Here is a 13,458-nt window from a genome sequence, read left to right on the forward strand (position 1 = left end):
CCTTCAAAGTTATCATTTGTTATGAATCTATTGTAAAATATTTTAAACTTTTTGGATAATATTTTTAATATTTAATATATTATGTGAAATAATCAAAAACTGACAACCGTATAAATGAAAGTTAAAAGCAATGTTGTTAAGATAGCATTACATGATCTCAAAACCCCAAACATCCAATTTCAATTTTGATCTCAATAAGATCGATCTTGAAGTAAGATCTATTGAAGATCTTAGGACTCAAGATTCTAGGATTTTATTATGATTGGATCCCACCATGTAACTTTGATACATTAGTGTGTTCTATTTAAACCTTAAAACCTAAAAATCATATAAAAAATCAAAGCATAGCACGAAGCCAAGAAAATAATCTTAGTCATGAGAAAAATGACAGGCAAAATGTATTACTCGGAACATGTACATAGAAATCATATTCGAGAATTCAAAATAGAACATCACATGAAGTCATGAAAAAACTCTGAGTAATAAGAAAACATAAAATGAAAATTGTCAAAAAAATCTCAATATTTTTGGAGAAGTTTCACTTTAGTTCCCAAAAAAACTGAACAGAAAAGTCCCGATTATTTGATTTTACACGATAATATGTCATTTCCTGTTAAAAGAAAAAAAAAAAATTTTTGTAAACTTGAGCCAAAATGAAATAATCGGTATTTTTATGTTCAATTTTTTTTGAAACTAAAGTGAAATTTTTTCGAAAATATTGAGACTTTTCTCACAATTTCCTAAAATAAAAAGCAAAATGTATTACTTGTAACATTTCATGTGTCGTATTTAGAGAATGATTGACACGTGTTATTAATTGTAAGAACTTCTTCCATATGTTTTCCTTTGCAACTATAGTATCTAAATGGTTGGTGATTCTTCCGTATGTTTTCCTTTGCAACTATAGTATCTAAATGGTTGGTGATTTGTTATTGTTGGTCTAAGTTCATTATGGCTGTAGAGATGATAGATTTTCTTGAAAAGAGATAAAAGATATCAACTTTATAAGTTATTGTTCCTTCATCATGGTTTTTCGATCATTGACCTCAAAAATTGTTTTATGCGATTTATATTTTACTTTCATTGCATGTAATTTAAAGATTTCAGAAAAAAATACGATTTAATTTTAGAAGATTTAAATGACACAAATGCACAATTTGTTACGCTGGATTAGATTATATATTTACATTTAATTTATGTTTAAGAAAAATATGATTTGAACTTTAGAAACATTCGTTTGTACACGAGTTAGGAATTTCCAAATTTAATTCTAGTATCATGTTTTTCTTTTATTCAAATACAAAGTTCTTTTTAAAGTTCAAATCAAACAAGTTTTGATTTGCTTCTTGTTAATTTTTTTTCTTAATTTTTTTTCAAGCATCTTATTATACTTTTAATATAAGCATCGCCTTTTAAAAATAATCAAATAAGTTTAGGGTGTCACATAATTTGTTGTATTAAAGTTTGATTTTTTTACTTTCTTTTACTACAAAAATAAACTATATTTTTATTTTCTATTTTCATTTGCAGTATCCATTGTTTGGCATATCACTAAGAAATCTATATATTAGTTTGTAATTAATAATTAATGTTATCTCTGTTGTTTTTTAAAATAATTAAATAATAATTATATTGACATTTCCAACAACTCAATTTATAACATAAAGACAAGCAAGTCGACAACCGTGTCATATATTTGTATGGCCTTAACCAGCACATCAAGTTTTATATTATTATTCTTAAACGTAAGAATTTATACTCCGTAATTCTGATTTATTTTTTTAAATATTGATTATGGCATTTACCTTTTCTAGACAAAATATTTTATTTTATACGAACTTTATGTTTTTCAACCATTAAAATAATATCACTTTTTTTTTTCTTAACAACACCTTCCAAGTTAATCATTTTATAATCATGTTTCTTGACTTTAACCAAACTTGTGTCATGCTTAATTTATTGAGACATTATATACAAAAGATCGTTTGTAGTTATGATTGAGTAAGACTCAATCTTTTATTTTTATTTAATCTGATAAGAAGCATATTAGAGACCATAAAATAAATTATGTGATTTTACTTATGATATAAAGAGTCTGAATTTGATTAAATTAGAATCAACGTTTTACCAAACCCAATTAAAATAACCCTAAGATTGCTAATAAATAAAAATGATCTAAGAAGATTCATGTGATCTGTTTTATTTTAATGTATGTTATAACTTTAGTCGTTGCTATAAAAACACGTAACGAAACCATTTTGACATTAAATAGTCAAAATTGCAGAAAGTCAAAAACTTTTGTTATCAATCGACCACTGGAGCCCACCTGTGTCCCGTGCTACAGTTGATCCCACACATTATCAGTCCTAGCTGTTGTTCACAATCAACGGCTAGAAACCATCTGATGATAAATCAACGGTGGATACTGCTCCGTAGTATTATATGGGTCAAGGGACCGGTCTTAGGTCAGCCCCTCTTCTCGAACTCCTACCAACACTTGTCTTCTTCCCCCTTTTTTCATCATTTCACACACACTCGCCATTGCTACTGTGTGTGAACAAAAAAGCGCCTGCTATGAAATTTCTTCATGTTTTAAATGCTGGCTAGTGTACAATTATCGTCTTCGATGATTTGAGCTGGTTTGGAGCTACTACAGAATGGATAATCAGTGGCAGCCGACCAAATGTGGTTCGACGTGCCAATCATCAGCGGACCCCGCTGTGGTGGCTCCGTCTCCGGTCTCTCAAGTTCAGTCACATGATTCTTCTAGGAATTCGGTAATCTAAGTCGCCTTTACTTTTTTTTTTTTTTCTTTTGTGTTTTTAAAGTTGCTGGCGATCATGGTCGCTTGTTTTTATGTGGTACTTCTAACGACTGAAAGTTGCATATGTCGTACAGCTCGTGTGCCACATTTAATTTTCTGTTTGTCAATTCCATTGTTCAAAGTGAAGTTTGTCATAATTCTGCACGATTTCCTTTTCCAATATCTTCCCCATAATTTTCCCCAAAATCTAGTTAACTTATCCTAAAGCGAATGTGTGTAGTGTAAATCAAATGTGTTATTCCTTTGTTATGCACATAAATCAACAAATTTCAGAAATTTACTTAAACACAGCCTTTACAAGGACTATTGACAAAGTGAACTGAGATCTTGTAAACTATTTGCACCATGAAACGACATGGTTCTACTTATTTATACCATTCCTGTTTCTTCATTTAATGGGTTTCGTCAACTGATAAATGTTTTTTTGGACTCATAAGTTAAGTAGCAAGACTTATTGAACTTAAAAGTGCTTTGTTGTTTACAGTTTGATCAGCAGGTTCATTTGTATTGAATTTGAGATGGAGGGTAGAATATTTTCTAGGGCATACAATTGTATCTGAACAGAGTCAACAGACTATTTGATTTATTGAGGCTATATTCTGTACAGTAGACATTGCATCAACATTTACATGAATCTAGTGTACTATAAGACCTGGACATATTTTAAAGCAAGGGTGTTTACATAAAAATGATACAGCTTGTGCGAATGATGTAACATGATCTGTACAAGAAAAGCTACAATCTTTTCCTGTCAAACCTAATACTTTTTATATGTAAATTTATTGAAATATAACATAAACAATTTTAAAACTGTTACTATCTGTTATGAAGTCCAATGTAGTTGGCCAGTAACCAGTTTCATGTTGACATACAAGCTTGAATAACTTCATATTTGTTGTAGATGATGAATCCAAGTCATTACTATTATCCACATATTGTTCAAGAACCATGTTCATCAACCCGTAAAACGATGGCTGATCCCTTGTTCCAAGCTACCAATATCAATTTATACAACTCAAGCCTCTCAGTGATGGGCTCTTCATTTTTTACCCTCCTTTCTGGACCACCTGCATCTTTCTCCAAATATGATTCTCAACATGTATTGAGCTCAAAGCCATCCAATACATCAATTAAAGTTCAAGTCCACAATAACAGCTCTATTGTTGGTCCCACAGAATGTGAACCTTCATTTGATAACCGCTACCTGAAGTCCAAAGTTGATGCCTCTCCAGTTATTCCAGTCAGAGCTTTAGCAAGTGATGGTGGAAACACTGCTTGTTTGCATGATATGGTGCAGGTTAGAAAAGCAAGTGATCCAAACTTAGAGCCTGCAAAGGTAGCTAATTATCACACATCTCATGGCATTGAACAATTGAATGGCTTTTCTTCTCTGAAAGCTCCACCAACTTGTGGTTTACCACGTGTGTTTTGTCTGTATGCAAGTGAGTGTTATGCCATTATTGTTGCTTGAATAGTGGACAGTTGTTGTAGGTTGTGGTGATAAAGCTCTAACCTTGGGTTTTTACATATTGAAAGGTGGTGATCTGTTTCTCAGTAGTAGCGGACTCCTAGGAGTTGTTTGCTCATGCCATGGCATTCGTATGTCAATCTCCAAGTTTTCAGAGGTAATCTATGAGCATTTTTTTTTTTGTGGATTCCATCCTCCTTGAATCATATAAAGATGAAAAATTTATGATTGCTTCTGACTGCAGCATTCAGGTTTGCAAGATGTTAATCCTGGAGATGCTGTCCATACAGACAGTGGTGAGACCATAGCTCAGTGGCGAAAGGTCTACTTCAGTAAATTTGGGGTAAGCTGTCCTCAGAATTCTATCTGTGTTTTGTGATCTGGCTGACTGTTTCCTTTGAAATTTTATACGATCCTTCATTTTTTCATATTTGTAGCATTGAATACTTGATTTGCATGCATGTATTGGTGTAAATTTTTACTTTTATTGCTATCATTAAACATTGTATTTGTTATTGGCATGTTATTGAAGCACCAAGAACTCTGGTTGGTGATGTTTTTATGGTGCTTTAGATTAGGATACCTGAAGACCCCCATGGATGGCACTGGCCTCAAGGATTCTCTGCAGCTCCTGAATTGTTAAAGAAGAGTGAGAGGGCACCCAACATGTCAAGAACTTCTGATCTCTCCAAATCACCTAGACCATTGAACAACATGGTATTCCCAGATAAACATCATTCAACCCAGAATTTGGTTAATGAGATACTATGTCATGAAGTTCAGAGGGACACCCATGATAATCATGATGGCTTCACCAAAACATCTCAGAGCAATGTACAGAGTGGGGCAGCTAACAAGATTATGGAGCAGCTTGTGTCCGGTTGTTTGTCAATGTCAAAGTTTGCAGGTGGCCTAGATAATGCATTTCAATCCAGTCCAACATACATTGATCCAATCTATAAGACCAAAAATTCATTCACCTCCCAAAATAAAAGAAGCCTTGGTAAAGATTCTGATAAATTCAACAGTTTAAGAGATGTGGATAAACCTGTAAAAGCTACAGTTTCTTCAAATATTGAGTTAAGACTAGGACAGCCATCTCAACAATCAAATGCACCTGGTTTTCATGCTTCCCATGTTAGCAGAGTTAGCCATCCCTTGGAGCTAGTTTCCTCTCAGCCAAAACTTTATAATGGTGTGTTTTGTTTAAACTTATTTCCTATTTTGCCCTGCTGTTCTATTTCATGGAGTACTATGAACAATACTTTTTTTATATTGTGTAGCAGGGAGTAACAGAATTACTGAAGAAAGCAAGCAAGTTGTTGATTGTGCTGCTCAAGCAGCTAAATCCAGTTTAACTGAAGGACAAAATCGGATGAAGTTTTCAAATCTCGGGTTTGGAGCCTTTAGCACAAGAATGACTCTTCAACCTGAGCAAGAGGCTACTAGAGTAATGAATCCACATACACCTTTATCGAGGCAAAAAAGTTTGAAATATATGAACCATGGTGATGTTTCATCTTCCTATGGATTTGGGAAGGACCAAATTGTACCAGGTAACTCTTTAAATGGAAATTTAAGGAATTCAATGACTCTTCCATCAAAATTAACTGGAAGAGATGGATACAAACAAGCAAGTAAATATAATCTTCCTGAACATGCAATGAAATCTGTTCATTATGGAACTACTTCATGGACTGCTGATAAATCAGCTGTGATTTCATCATTTCAAATAAGAGACAGAGACACTGGAGTGCATAATAGCAACCACCTTTGCAATCCTGATCAAACTGGGCCTTCAATGCCAAGGTACTTACATGACTGCAGACTTATCTAGAAATAGCAATTCAATATCTATCATTTCCTTTGTCTTTCTTCATTGGTTAGATTTGTACTTCATGATTTCTTTTACCTATCTGCAATCATCATTTTTTATGAAATGAAATGATTTCAGGATTGGTATAAGTGAAAATATCCGTTCATCATCTGGGCATGGAAACTGCTGTCAGGGTACACCATGTGCATATGTTCCAGACAAGTGCAGCTGTTGCATACAAAGAAACACCATGATTGAAAATTCCAATCTTCAACTTCAAGGAAGAAATTCTATCAGTGCTTTTGGAGAACCATCACAAATCGGAACTTCTATACTATCTGCTTCTAACTTAAACCCTTCAGGTAAAATTGGGGAAACGATGAAGCCAAACTTAAAGAAAGTTGAATTTAATGCTTTTCAATGGAAAGATGTTCCAAGTAAAATGTCAGGAAGGTGCCATGTGCCATGTAAAGACCAGAAGGCAAAGTTTTTAGAGGACAGGATCGAGGTAAATGACCAAACTTCTGGTGTAGCTGATCAACCTCTTCAGAAGGGTGATTGCATGAAGGAGCAGGTTATGTCTAATATATCATCCAAATGTTCTACCCCTGCTCTTACACAAGCATCTGTGAAAATCAGCAATGGAGATTCATGTACTGATGATGCACACAACACTGGTTGTGCAAAGAACTTTGCTGTAGATGAAGGTTCAGGGATTCAAAAGAGCTCTGATGATGATGATGATGATGCACTTGACAGTGGTGGCAACACTGGTTTTGATGATTCTGCTTGTAAAATCAGTTTGAAAAATGGAACTCGTAGTCTCATTGATGAGCTTAGGGTCATAGACTCTTTAAGAGTGAAGAAAGTACATAATGGCCTCTCTATGCATGAAAGCACCAGTTCAATGAAGACATTTGAGAAAGATTTTGAAGCTGGAAAGAGAAAAAGAGAAACGAAATTCAAAATTCTTGGCACATCTTTTCCTGCTTCACCTGTTTCTTCACTTTCTACTGGAAGTTCTGGGCAGTCCTCCCAATCTCTGGAAGATGTACATAAAAGTACAGAGGAGCTTCTTCCATGTAAGAAGCCAAAAAGGATTTATGATGATTGCCTTGAAATTCGTGAAGGAAAGAAGACAAGGTTGGATTTTGATTTTGCAAAAAGAAAGCCTTGTAAAAGAATTATCAGGCCAGTAGTATGTGGGAGGTATGGTCTTATCTCAAATGGTGACACATCTAAACCAGCTAAGATTTTTTCTCTTGGAAAGATTCTTAAAACTTCCAAAAGATGCAACCACCCTCCTGGAAACAAAATTATAAAGAAATCACCAGAAAAGGTGTTGAAGAAATCTAGAATTAGAGAAGGCTACAGGCGATCAGGGAGAATTTCTAGTTTCAAGGAGGATAAATACAACATAGGTCAAGGAGCTGCAGTAGTCAGTGATGAAGATTCTATGGAAACCTCAAAAGACACTGATACATCATATGTGTTGAAGAAGGAAAAGGAGAGTATAAATGAAAGAAGCCATGGTATTCCAGACAGTGATTTGAGCACCAAAACAAGGAGGAAAGTTAAGGAGGTTCGCAAACGCAGCATATATGAGTTAATTACAAATGGTATATGTAATTTATTTTTATCTAAAGTCATATTATCTTTACCAAATATAAACTTATTCTTATGCTCTCTATTCCTCTAATCGACAGGAAAGGATGCTACAATCTCAAAGGACATAGCTTCTGTACCTCAAGATAACTTGAAGTGTGACAACAGTAATAATCTCCATGGAGTAGACAATATGTACATGTAATTATATCTTTATATTTCGATGTTGAGTGTTTGATGAATGAGTAATAGTATTGGTGTCTATGGAGTATGTAACAAGATTATGGCTTTTGGTTTAGATCCCATGAGGAGCCAACACACAAGTCAACTCCAGATGTGAATAAATTCTGCAACGTTTGTGGAGGTCTAAACAATGATGAAATCAATAGCTTGTTGGAGTGCAACCGATGCTTGATTAAAGTACTTATATCTTACCTCGATAAGTTAATAAAAAAAATATTACTTTTCAAGATTTTGAGAACTAATTATATGGTATTATGCAGGTGCATCAGGCTTGTTATGGGGTCTCAAAAGTTCCCAAAAGTTATTGGTGTTGCAGACCATGCAGGGAGAATGTCAATAATATGGTTTGTGTTCTATGTGGTTATGAAGGTGGAGTCATGACTCGAGCTATCCATACCACCAACATTGTGAAAACTCTTCTGAATGCATGGAATGTCAATGTGAATGTGATTCCAGAATCTCAGAAAAAAACAATTATGCCCTCCTCAATGCTACTGAATAGTGTAACAGCAGGGGTTTTTGACTCTTCTGTTAAGCAATGGGTACATATGGTTTGTGGGCTTTGGACACCTGGCACACGATGCCCAAATGTTGACACCATGAGCACTTTTGATGTATCTGGTGCTTCCCATCCCCAAGGAAATGACAATGTGGTAATTAAAAAATATATATATTATTTTGATAAAACTATTTTCATATATATCTGAATGTGTATTTTACTTCCAGGTTTGTTCAATGTGTAAACGTGGTGGTGGTTGTTGCATAAGGTGCAGAGTTGTTGACTGTGTGGTTGACTTCCATCCCTGGTGTGCCCATCAAAAGGTGAGATCTAAAATTTGAACCTCATTTATATATATAGTAAATTAGTAATGTTGTGCCAATATAATTGATTTTTTTTTTTTTTTTGGAAATAGGGTTTACTGCAAAGTGAGGTTGAAGGAGTGGACAATGAGAAGGTTGGTTTCTATGGGAGATGTGAAGTTCATGCAGCAAACAAGTACAAGACAAATTCTGAGAGCATAGAGTTTGTGAGAGGTGATGGAAATGAAACATGTGCTCGAACTGAGGTGGGTGAAAGTAGAATGGTATAATGAATGATGATTTGAATTAAATTGAATTGGTTATGGTTTGTTGATCTGGATTAGGGTTATAAAGGACGTAAACGAGAAGGGTTTAGGCATGATAGTAAAGAGAAGGCTAGATGTGTGGTTGGGCAAGAACAGGTAGATGCATGGAATCATATGAATCAACAACTTTCATTAAAAAAACAGATTCAAAGAGCAACACAAGCAGTTCAAGAGGTTGTAGAGTCTGATCCCCGGGTATGTTGCTTTCATTAAATCATTAATAGCCTCTAAAAGTTTATACATATTACATAGTGTGTGTTTATTATTATTGCAGAAAGAATATGGTCGATATAAACAGTCAAAGGGTTGGAAGCATTTGGTCGTATACAAATCTGGTATCCATGCTCTTGGTCTTTACACATCAATGTTCATTTCACAGAGCGAAATGGTATGTATGATTTATATTCATTAAAAGTTACTAATATTACAAAAACTGGTGGATTTATTTTATATCTGAATGAATAGGTTGTTGAGTATGTTGGTGAGATAGTGGGGCTACGTGTGGCTGACAGAAGAGAAAGAGAGTATGAATCTGGAAAACAGCTGCAATATAAAAGTGCTTGCTACTTTTTCAGGATTGATAAAGAACATATAATCGATGCAACCCGTAAAGGGGGGATTGCTCGCTTTGTAAACCATTCCTGCCAGGTATAAATATATAAAATAGATATCATATTACAAAGTAGAATGCTGTAATAGAAAGAAATGAAAGTAGGATGTTATAATAAACAAATAAATATGATGAGGGGTGTGTGTGTGTGTGTGCAGCCAAATTGTGTGGCGAAAGTGATAACGGTGCGGGGTGAAAAGAAGGTAGTGTTCTTTGCAGAGAGGGATATATATCCAGGAGAAGAGATAACATATGATTATCATTTTAACAATGAAGATGAAGCTAAAAAAATTTTGTGCTCTTGCAATTCAAATAACTGCAGGCGTTATCTCAACTGAAAGGAATAGTATATTATTGTTACTGTTGTGCCATTTGTACAAATTTCTCATTCTTGTGCCGGGCCCGCCCCAGTCAAATGTAGTCTGTGTATGTACAGTTTTTGGTGGCTGCTCTTCTGTTGTTACTTTTGTAGTAGGATTGACTACCTTTGAGGATGTTCATGTTGTACTTGTAGGAAAGAGAAAACCAGAATCTCTCTTTTTAATTTTTTATGTATATAACCAATGCCTGCAGTGTACCTTGCTGTTTTTTGGTTTGAATTTCAAATCGTTTCATGTTATTGCAATTTTTATCCTATATTGACTTCGGTTTCAGTCCAATAAATGACAAATTTTAATACAACCTATCATGTGATTTGTTGCAAACCCCCAAGGAAGTGTTTGTTAACTGGAATAGTCTCTTTACATGTTTTTCAATTGCAACTTCATTCCTAGTTTTCAAGGATTTGTTATGGATGTTCAATTATAACTTTACAAATTCCTGCCATTCTGAAAATAGAATGTGTTAGTATCCAACCTCCAGGTATTCGTTTCCTAAGCAGACTTACTTTGTTGTACTCTAGGGCTACAATTATGTACATTCCATGATACAAATAGGGGGTTAGATAGTCAAAGATTTTTCATGATCGCATAAAAGTTGACTCCCCATATTGATATTTCTTCTATATGCTTGAATTTCAAGATATTCAATGTGGGATAATCCATAAGGGAGGAGGGAGTCATTCTCTTCCAATCCACTCAACTTACTGCCACAAATAAAACACGATAATTAAAAAAAAATACACTTAAAAAAAAGACAACATAATTTAAATCTTAAAACGACAATTGAAATTAACTAGTTGTTATCTAAAGTTTGAATGTAGACATGTTCAATGTGATTAGTAAGATTGGATCGAAGTTGGTGGTGGGTTTTAGCATTACGCAATTCATGTATTATTTTTTGGTCATCAACTTCGTTGGTGGGGAGGTCGGGCTGATACACAGGAAATATTGCAGCACCCTCATCTTTCAATATCATATTGTGTAGTATAATACAAGCGTACATTATATTTTTTGTTTTCTTCACCGTTATAGCTCGTGCAGACATTTTTAATATGTCCCAACGTCCTTTAAGGACCCCAAAAGCACGTTCTACGCCCTTTTTTGCTGATTCTTGTGCCGCCTTGAACCGTATCTTTTTGTCGGTTACTAGATATGGATATGTCTTCACAAATACAGCCTGTGATGAAGATATTTCATCCGCAAGATAGTAATCATGTTTGTAGTGTTCATCATTCAGATAAAATGAATATTCGGGGTCCTGTTCCATGATATTTCTCATCAAACAATGGTGATTGGTAGAGGACGTTTAAATCATTGTTAGAACCGGCTACACCATAGAATGCATGTCAAAATCATAAATCTTGTGGCGTCACCGCTTCTAGTATCATTGATGGATACTGATGGTCACCACTCATGTATGGGCCTCTCAATTCCGTTAGAAAATTCCTCTAATTCCGATGTGTGCGGTCAATGCTACCAAACATTCCAGGGAATCTATGTCTAGCTTCATGTGTTTCATACAAAAGTTGAATATCAGTGGATGTCGGACGGCGTAAATATTCAGCCTTATACATTTGGACAACACTGTAGCAAAAATTTTCAAGAGCTTCATGAGAAGTTCTTTCTTACATATTCAGATACTCATCTAACGAGTCTGGGTTATAACCCTTCGCTTATTGATGTATTGCCGATGTGCATTTTTGTAGCGCACTAAAACTTCTTTGATTTGTTGCATCCCATGTTGTTTGAAAATAAGGATAATTCGTCTCCAGGTCACCAACAAGTCACATAAACAAACCTTTGCTCATATGAAACCTTCTGCGGAATTGCACGTAACCATAGGTTGAATCATCTGAAAAATAATGTCGGGTCAGCAGTCGTTTAACCTCTAAACAATCTCTATGGATTGTGTGTCTCCTTTGAATGTTGCTTGAACTAGCATTATTTTGAAGAAGAATTTGTGCAGTACGAGACAATACAAGTAACAAATTATCGTTGATAAGTTCATCCTTAGATGATGAACTATCATCGTTAACTTCCATTACTATTTTTTGAATGTTTGGACTCATTTTAACAAAAGAGAAAAGATAGAGAGAAAATGAAACAAACATATATATATATATATATATATATATATATATATATATATATATATATATAATGAAACAAGGACACATATAGAGAATCTAAATAAAGAGAAAATTTTAATTAAAATTAAAATTAAAATAAAAAACATAATAATAAAGAGAAAGATTCTCCAGTCAAATGATGTCGACATTTTGAACTTCACGGGTTCTCCAAGTCCCAACCATACTTAGTTGCAATTTGTCATTTCCTTTCAAGCACGATGCGCAAAATACCTCCAGTCAAATGATCATGCGGTCGGAGAAAATACTTCATATCTTGGTTCTCTATCTCCCGATCCAACAGTTGAGCTTTTCGTTCTTAATTAGCTTCGAGAATGCGCAATTTTTGTTCCCGGTACCGTTGTCTCTATTCCGCCTCTGTTTCAGTTGCAGTCTTGATGTCGGCAATTTGTTTGACGAGATCAAACATTTCATTTTCTATTGATGTTGTCAATGTCGCTTTCTTTCCTTTTCTTTTTCTATGAGGCGGTGAGTCTTCGACACTAAATGACTGTTATTGTTGGGGGGAGAATCCAGGAGGATATTGTGGATCAGATGATGGTGTGTAGGCGTTGGATGAAGATGTTTTGGTTCGTTTTAAAGGAGGTAGGGAGTCTTCACCCGCTTTTGTAACAAATGCCCATTTCACGTTGTCTTTCAACCACTCCCAAACTTGTTGATGAGGAAAACCTTTCTGGTTAATAGTCCTCCGATACTCACTTAGTGAAGATTGTAAAACATCAGCCTCAGATCTCCTGCTAGCCATACTGTTCATCTTACGGTTATAGATGTCGTTGAAAGCATTACATTTCTTTTGGAGGTATTTCCATTTTGAGTTTACTTGGTGTCGTGACTGATCCAAACCTCCCATTTGAACATTAAAATGCTCTAGAACCTTCTCCCAAAATGCATCGAACATTTGTTGATTTCCGCATTGTTTATCTTTAGAAACATCGACATATGCCCTAGTCAAAGCCAACTCTTCGCATTCCACCCAGTTCTTTCGCTTCTGGCGGTGTGTATAGTTGTGTTTTTTTTCTCAACAACGGGTTACAGCTCCTCGTTGGTTTCTTCTTCGTTTCTTTCAGGGGAGTCAGGTCGTCACTAGAACTATCAGATTCTTCATTCTGAGTATCACGGAATTGGAAATTCTCGGGTTGAGAAGATTGAAATTGCGTTTCTGGAACCTTTTGAGAAAACTGATTCCATGGATTATAACTTTGATTTTCCTCTAGAAACCTAAATATGTTGTTAGATTG

At 34.8% G+C, this 13,458-nt stretch overlaps 3 protein-coding genes across 6 annotated transcripts; 1 reads left to right on the forward strand and 2 right to left on the reverse strand.

The window, feature by feature from the left end:
- Positions 1 to 2,485: 2,485 nt before the first annotated feature.
- LOC145088442 (uncharacterized) lies at positions 2,486 to 10,318 on the forward strand. Of its 4 annotated transcripts, none has more exons than XM_079026802.1 (16): positions 2,486 to 2,777; positions 3,726 to 4,266; positions 4,361 to 4,449; positions 4,537 to 4,635; positions 4,866 to 5,487; positions 5,576 to 6,101; positions 6,247 to 7,727; positions 7,815 to 7,914; positions 8,013 to 8,133; positions 8,217 to 8,609; positions 8,683 to 8,778; positions 8,871 to 9,023; positions 9,102 to 9,278; positions 9,358 to 9,471; positions 9,549 to 9,731; positions 9,852 to 10,318. In XM_079026802.1, the coding sequence occupies exons 1-16, from the start codon at positions 2,658 to 2,660 to the stop codon at positions 10,029 to 10,031; spliced, it is 4,995 nt and encodes a 1,664-aa protein (XP_078882928.1). In that variant the 5' UTR covers positions 2,486 to 2,657; the 3' UTR covers positions 10,032 to 10,318. The 4 variants fall into 4 exon arrangements, with proteins under 4 accessions (XP_078882928.1, XP_078882942.1, XP_078882935.1 ...); XM_079026816.1 differs by having other exon boundaries at positions 7,815 to 7,908; XM_079026809.1 differs by having other exon boundaries at positions 5,579 to 6,101.
- A 314-nt stretch (positions 10,319 to 10,632) lies between these two features.
- On the reverse strand, positions 10,633 to 11,340 carry LOC145054956 (uncharacterized). Its single transcript, XM_079003228.1, has 2 exons — positions 10,868 to 11,340; positions 10,633 to 10,777 (listed from the first exon to the last, which is right to left on the reverse strand). The coding sequence occupies exons 1-2, from the start codon at positions 11,338 to 11,340 to the stop codon at positions 10,633 to 10,635; spliced, it is 618 nt and encodes a 205-aa protein (XP_078859354.1).
- A 1,373-nt stretch (positions 11,341 to 12,713) lies between these two features.
- On the reverse strand, positions 12,714 to 13,118 carry LOC145054966 (uncharacterized). The gene has a single exon (XM_079003241.1). The coding sequence runs from the start codon at positions 13,116 to 13,118 to the stop codon at positions 12,714 to 12,716; it is 405 nt and encodes a 134-aa protein (XP_078859367.1).
- Positions 13,119 to 13,458: the final 340 nt, after the last annotated feature.

The sequence above is a fragment of the Lactuca serriola genome, chromosome 1, assembly GCF_051521515.1.
Source record: "Lactuca serriola cultivar US96UC23 chromosome 1, Lser_US96UC23_V15, whole genome shotgun sequence".
In the NCBI taxonomy this organism is placed as follows: Eukaryota; Viridiplantae; Streptophyta; class Magnoliopsida; order Asterales; family Asteraceae; genus Lactuca; species Lactuca serriola.

Bases quoted from the DNA above. Each gene is read 5' to 3' on its own strand.
- LOC145088442 (XM_079026802.1), top strand. From the start codon at position 2,658: ATGGATAATCAGTGGCAGCCGACCAAATGTGGTTCGACGTGCCAATCA. The intron at 4,450-4,536 runs GTAATCTATGAG...TTCTGACTGCAG, and splicing joins CAATCTCCAAGTTTTCAGAG to CATTCAGGTTTGCAAGATGT. The intron at 9,279-9,357 runs GTATGTTGCTTT...TTATTATTGCAG, and splicing joins TTGTAGAGTCTGATCCCCGG to AAAGAATATGGTCGATATAA.
- LOC145054956 (XM_079003228.1), bottom strand. From the start codon at position 11,340: ATGGAACAGGACCCCGAATATTCATTTTATCTGAATGATGAACACTAC. The intron at 10,778-10,867 runs GTTAATTTCAAT...TATTTGTGGCAG, and splicing joins CAAACTTTAGATAACAACTA to TAAGTTGAGTGGATTGGAAG.
- LOC145054966 (XM_079003241.1), bottom strand. From the start codon at position 13,118: ATGTTCGATGCATTTTGGGAGAAGGTTCTAGAGCATTTTAATGTTCAA.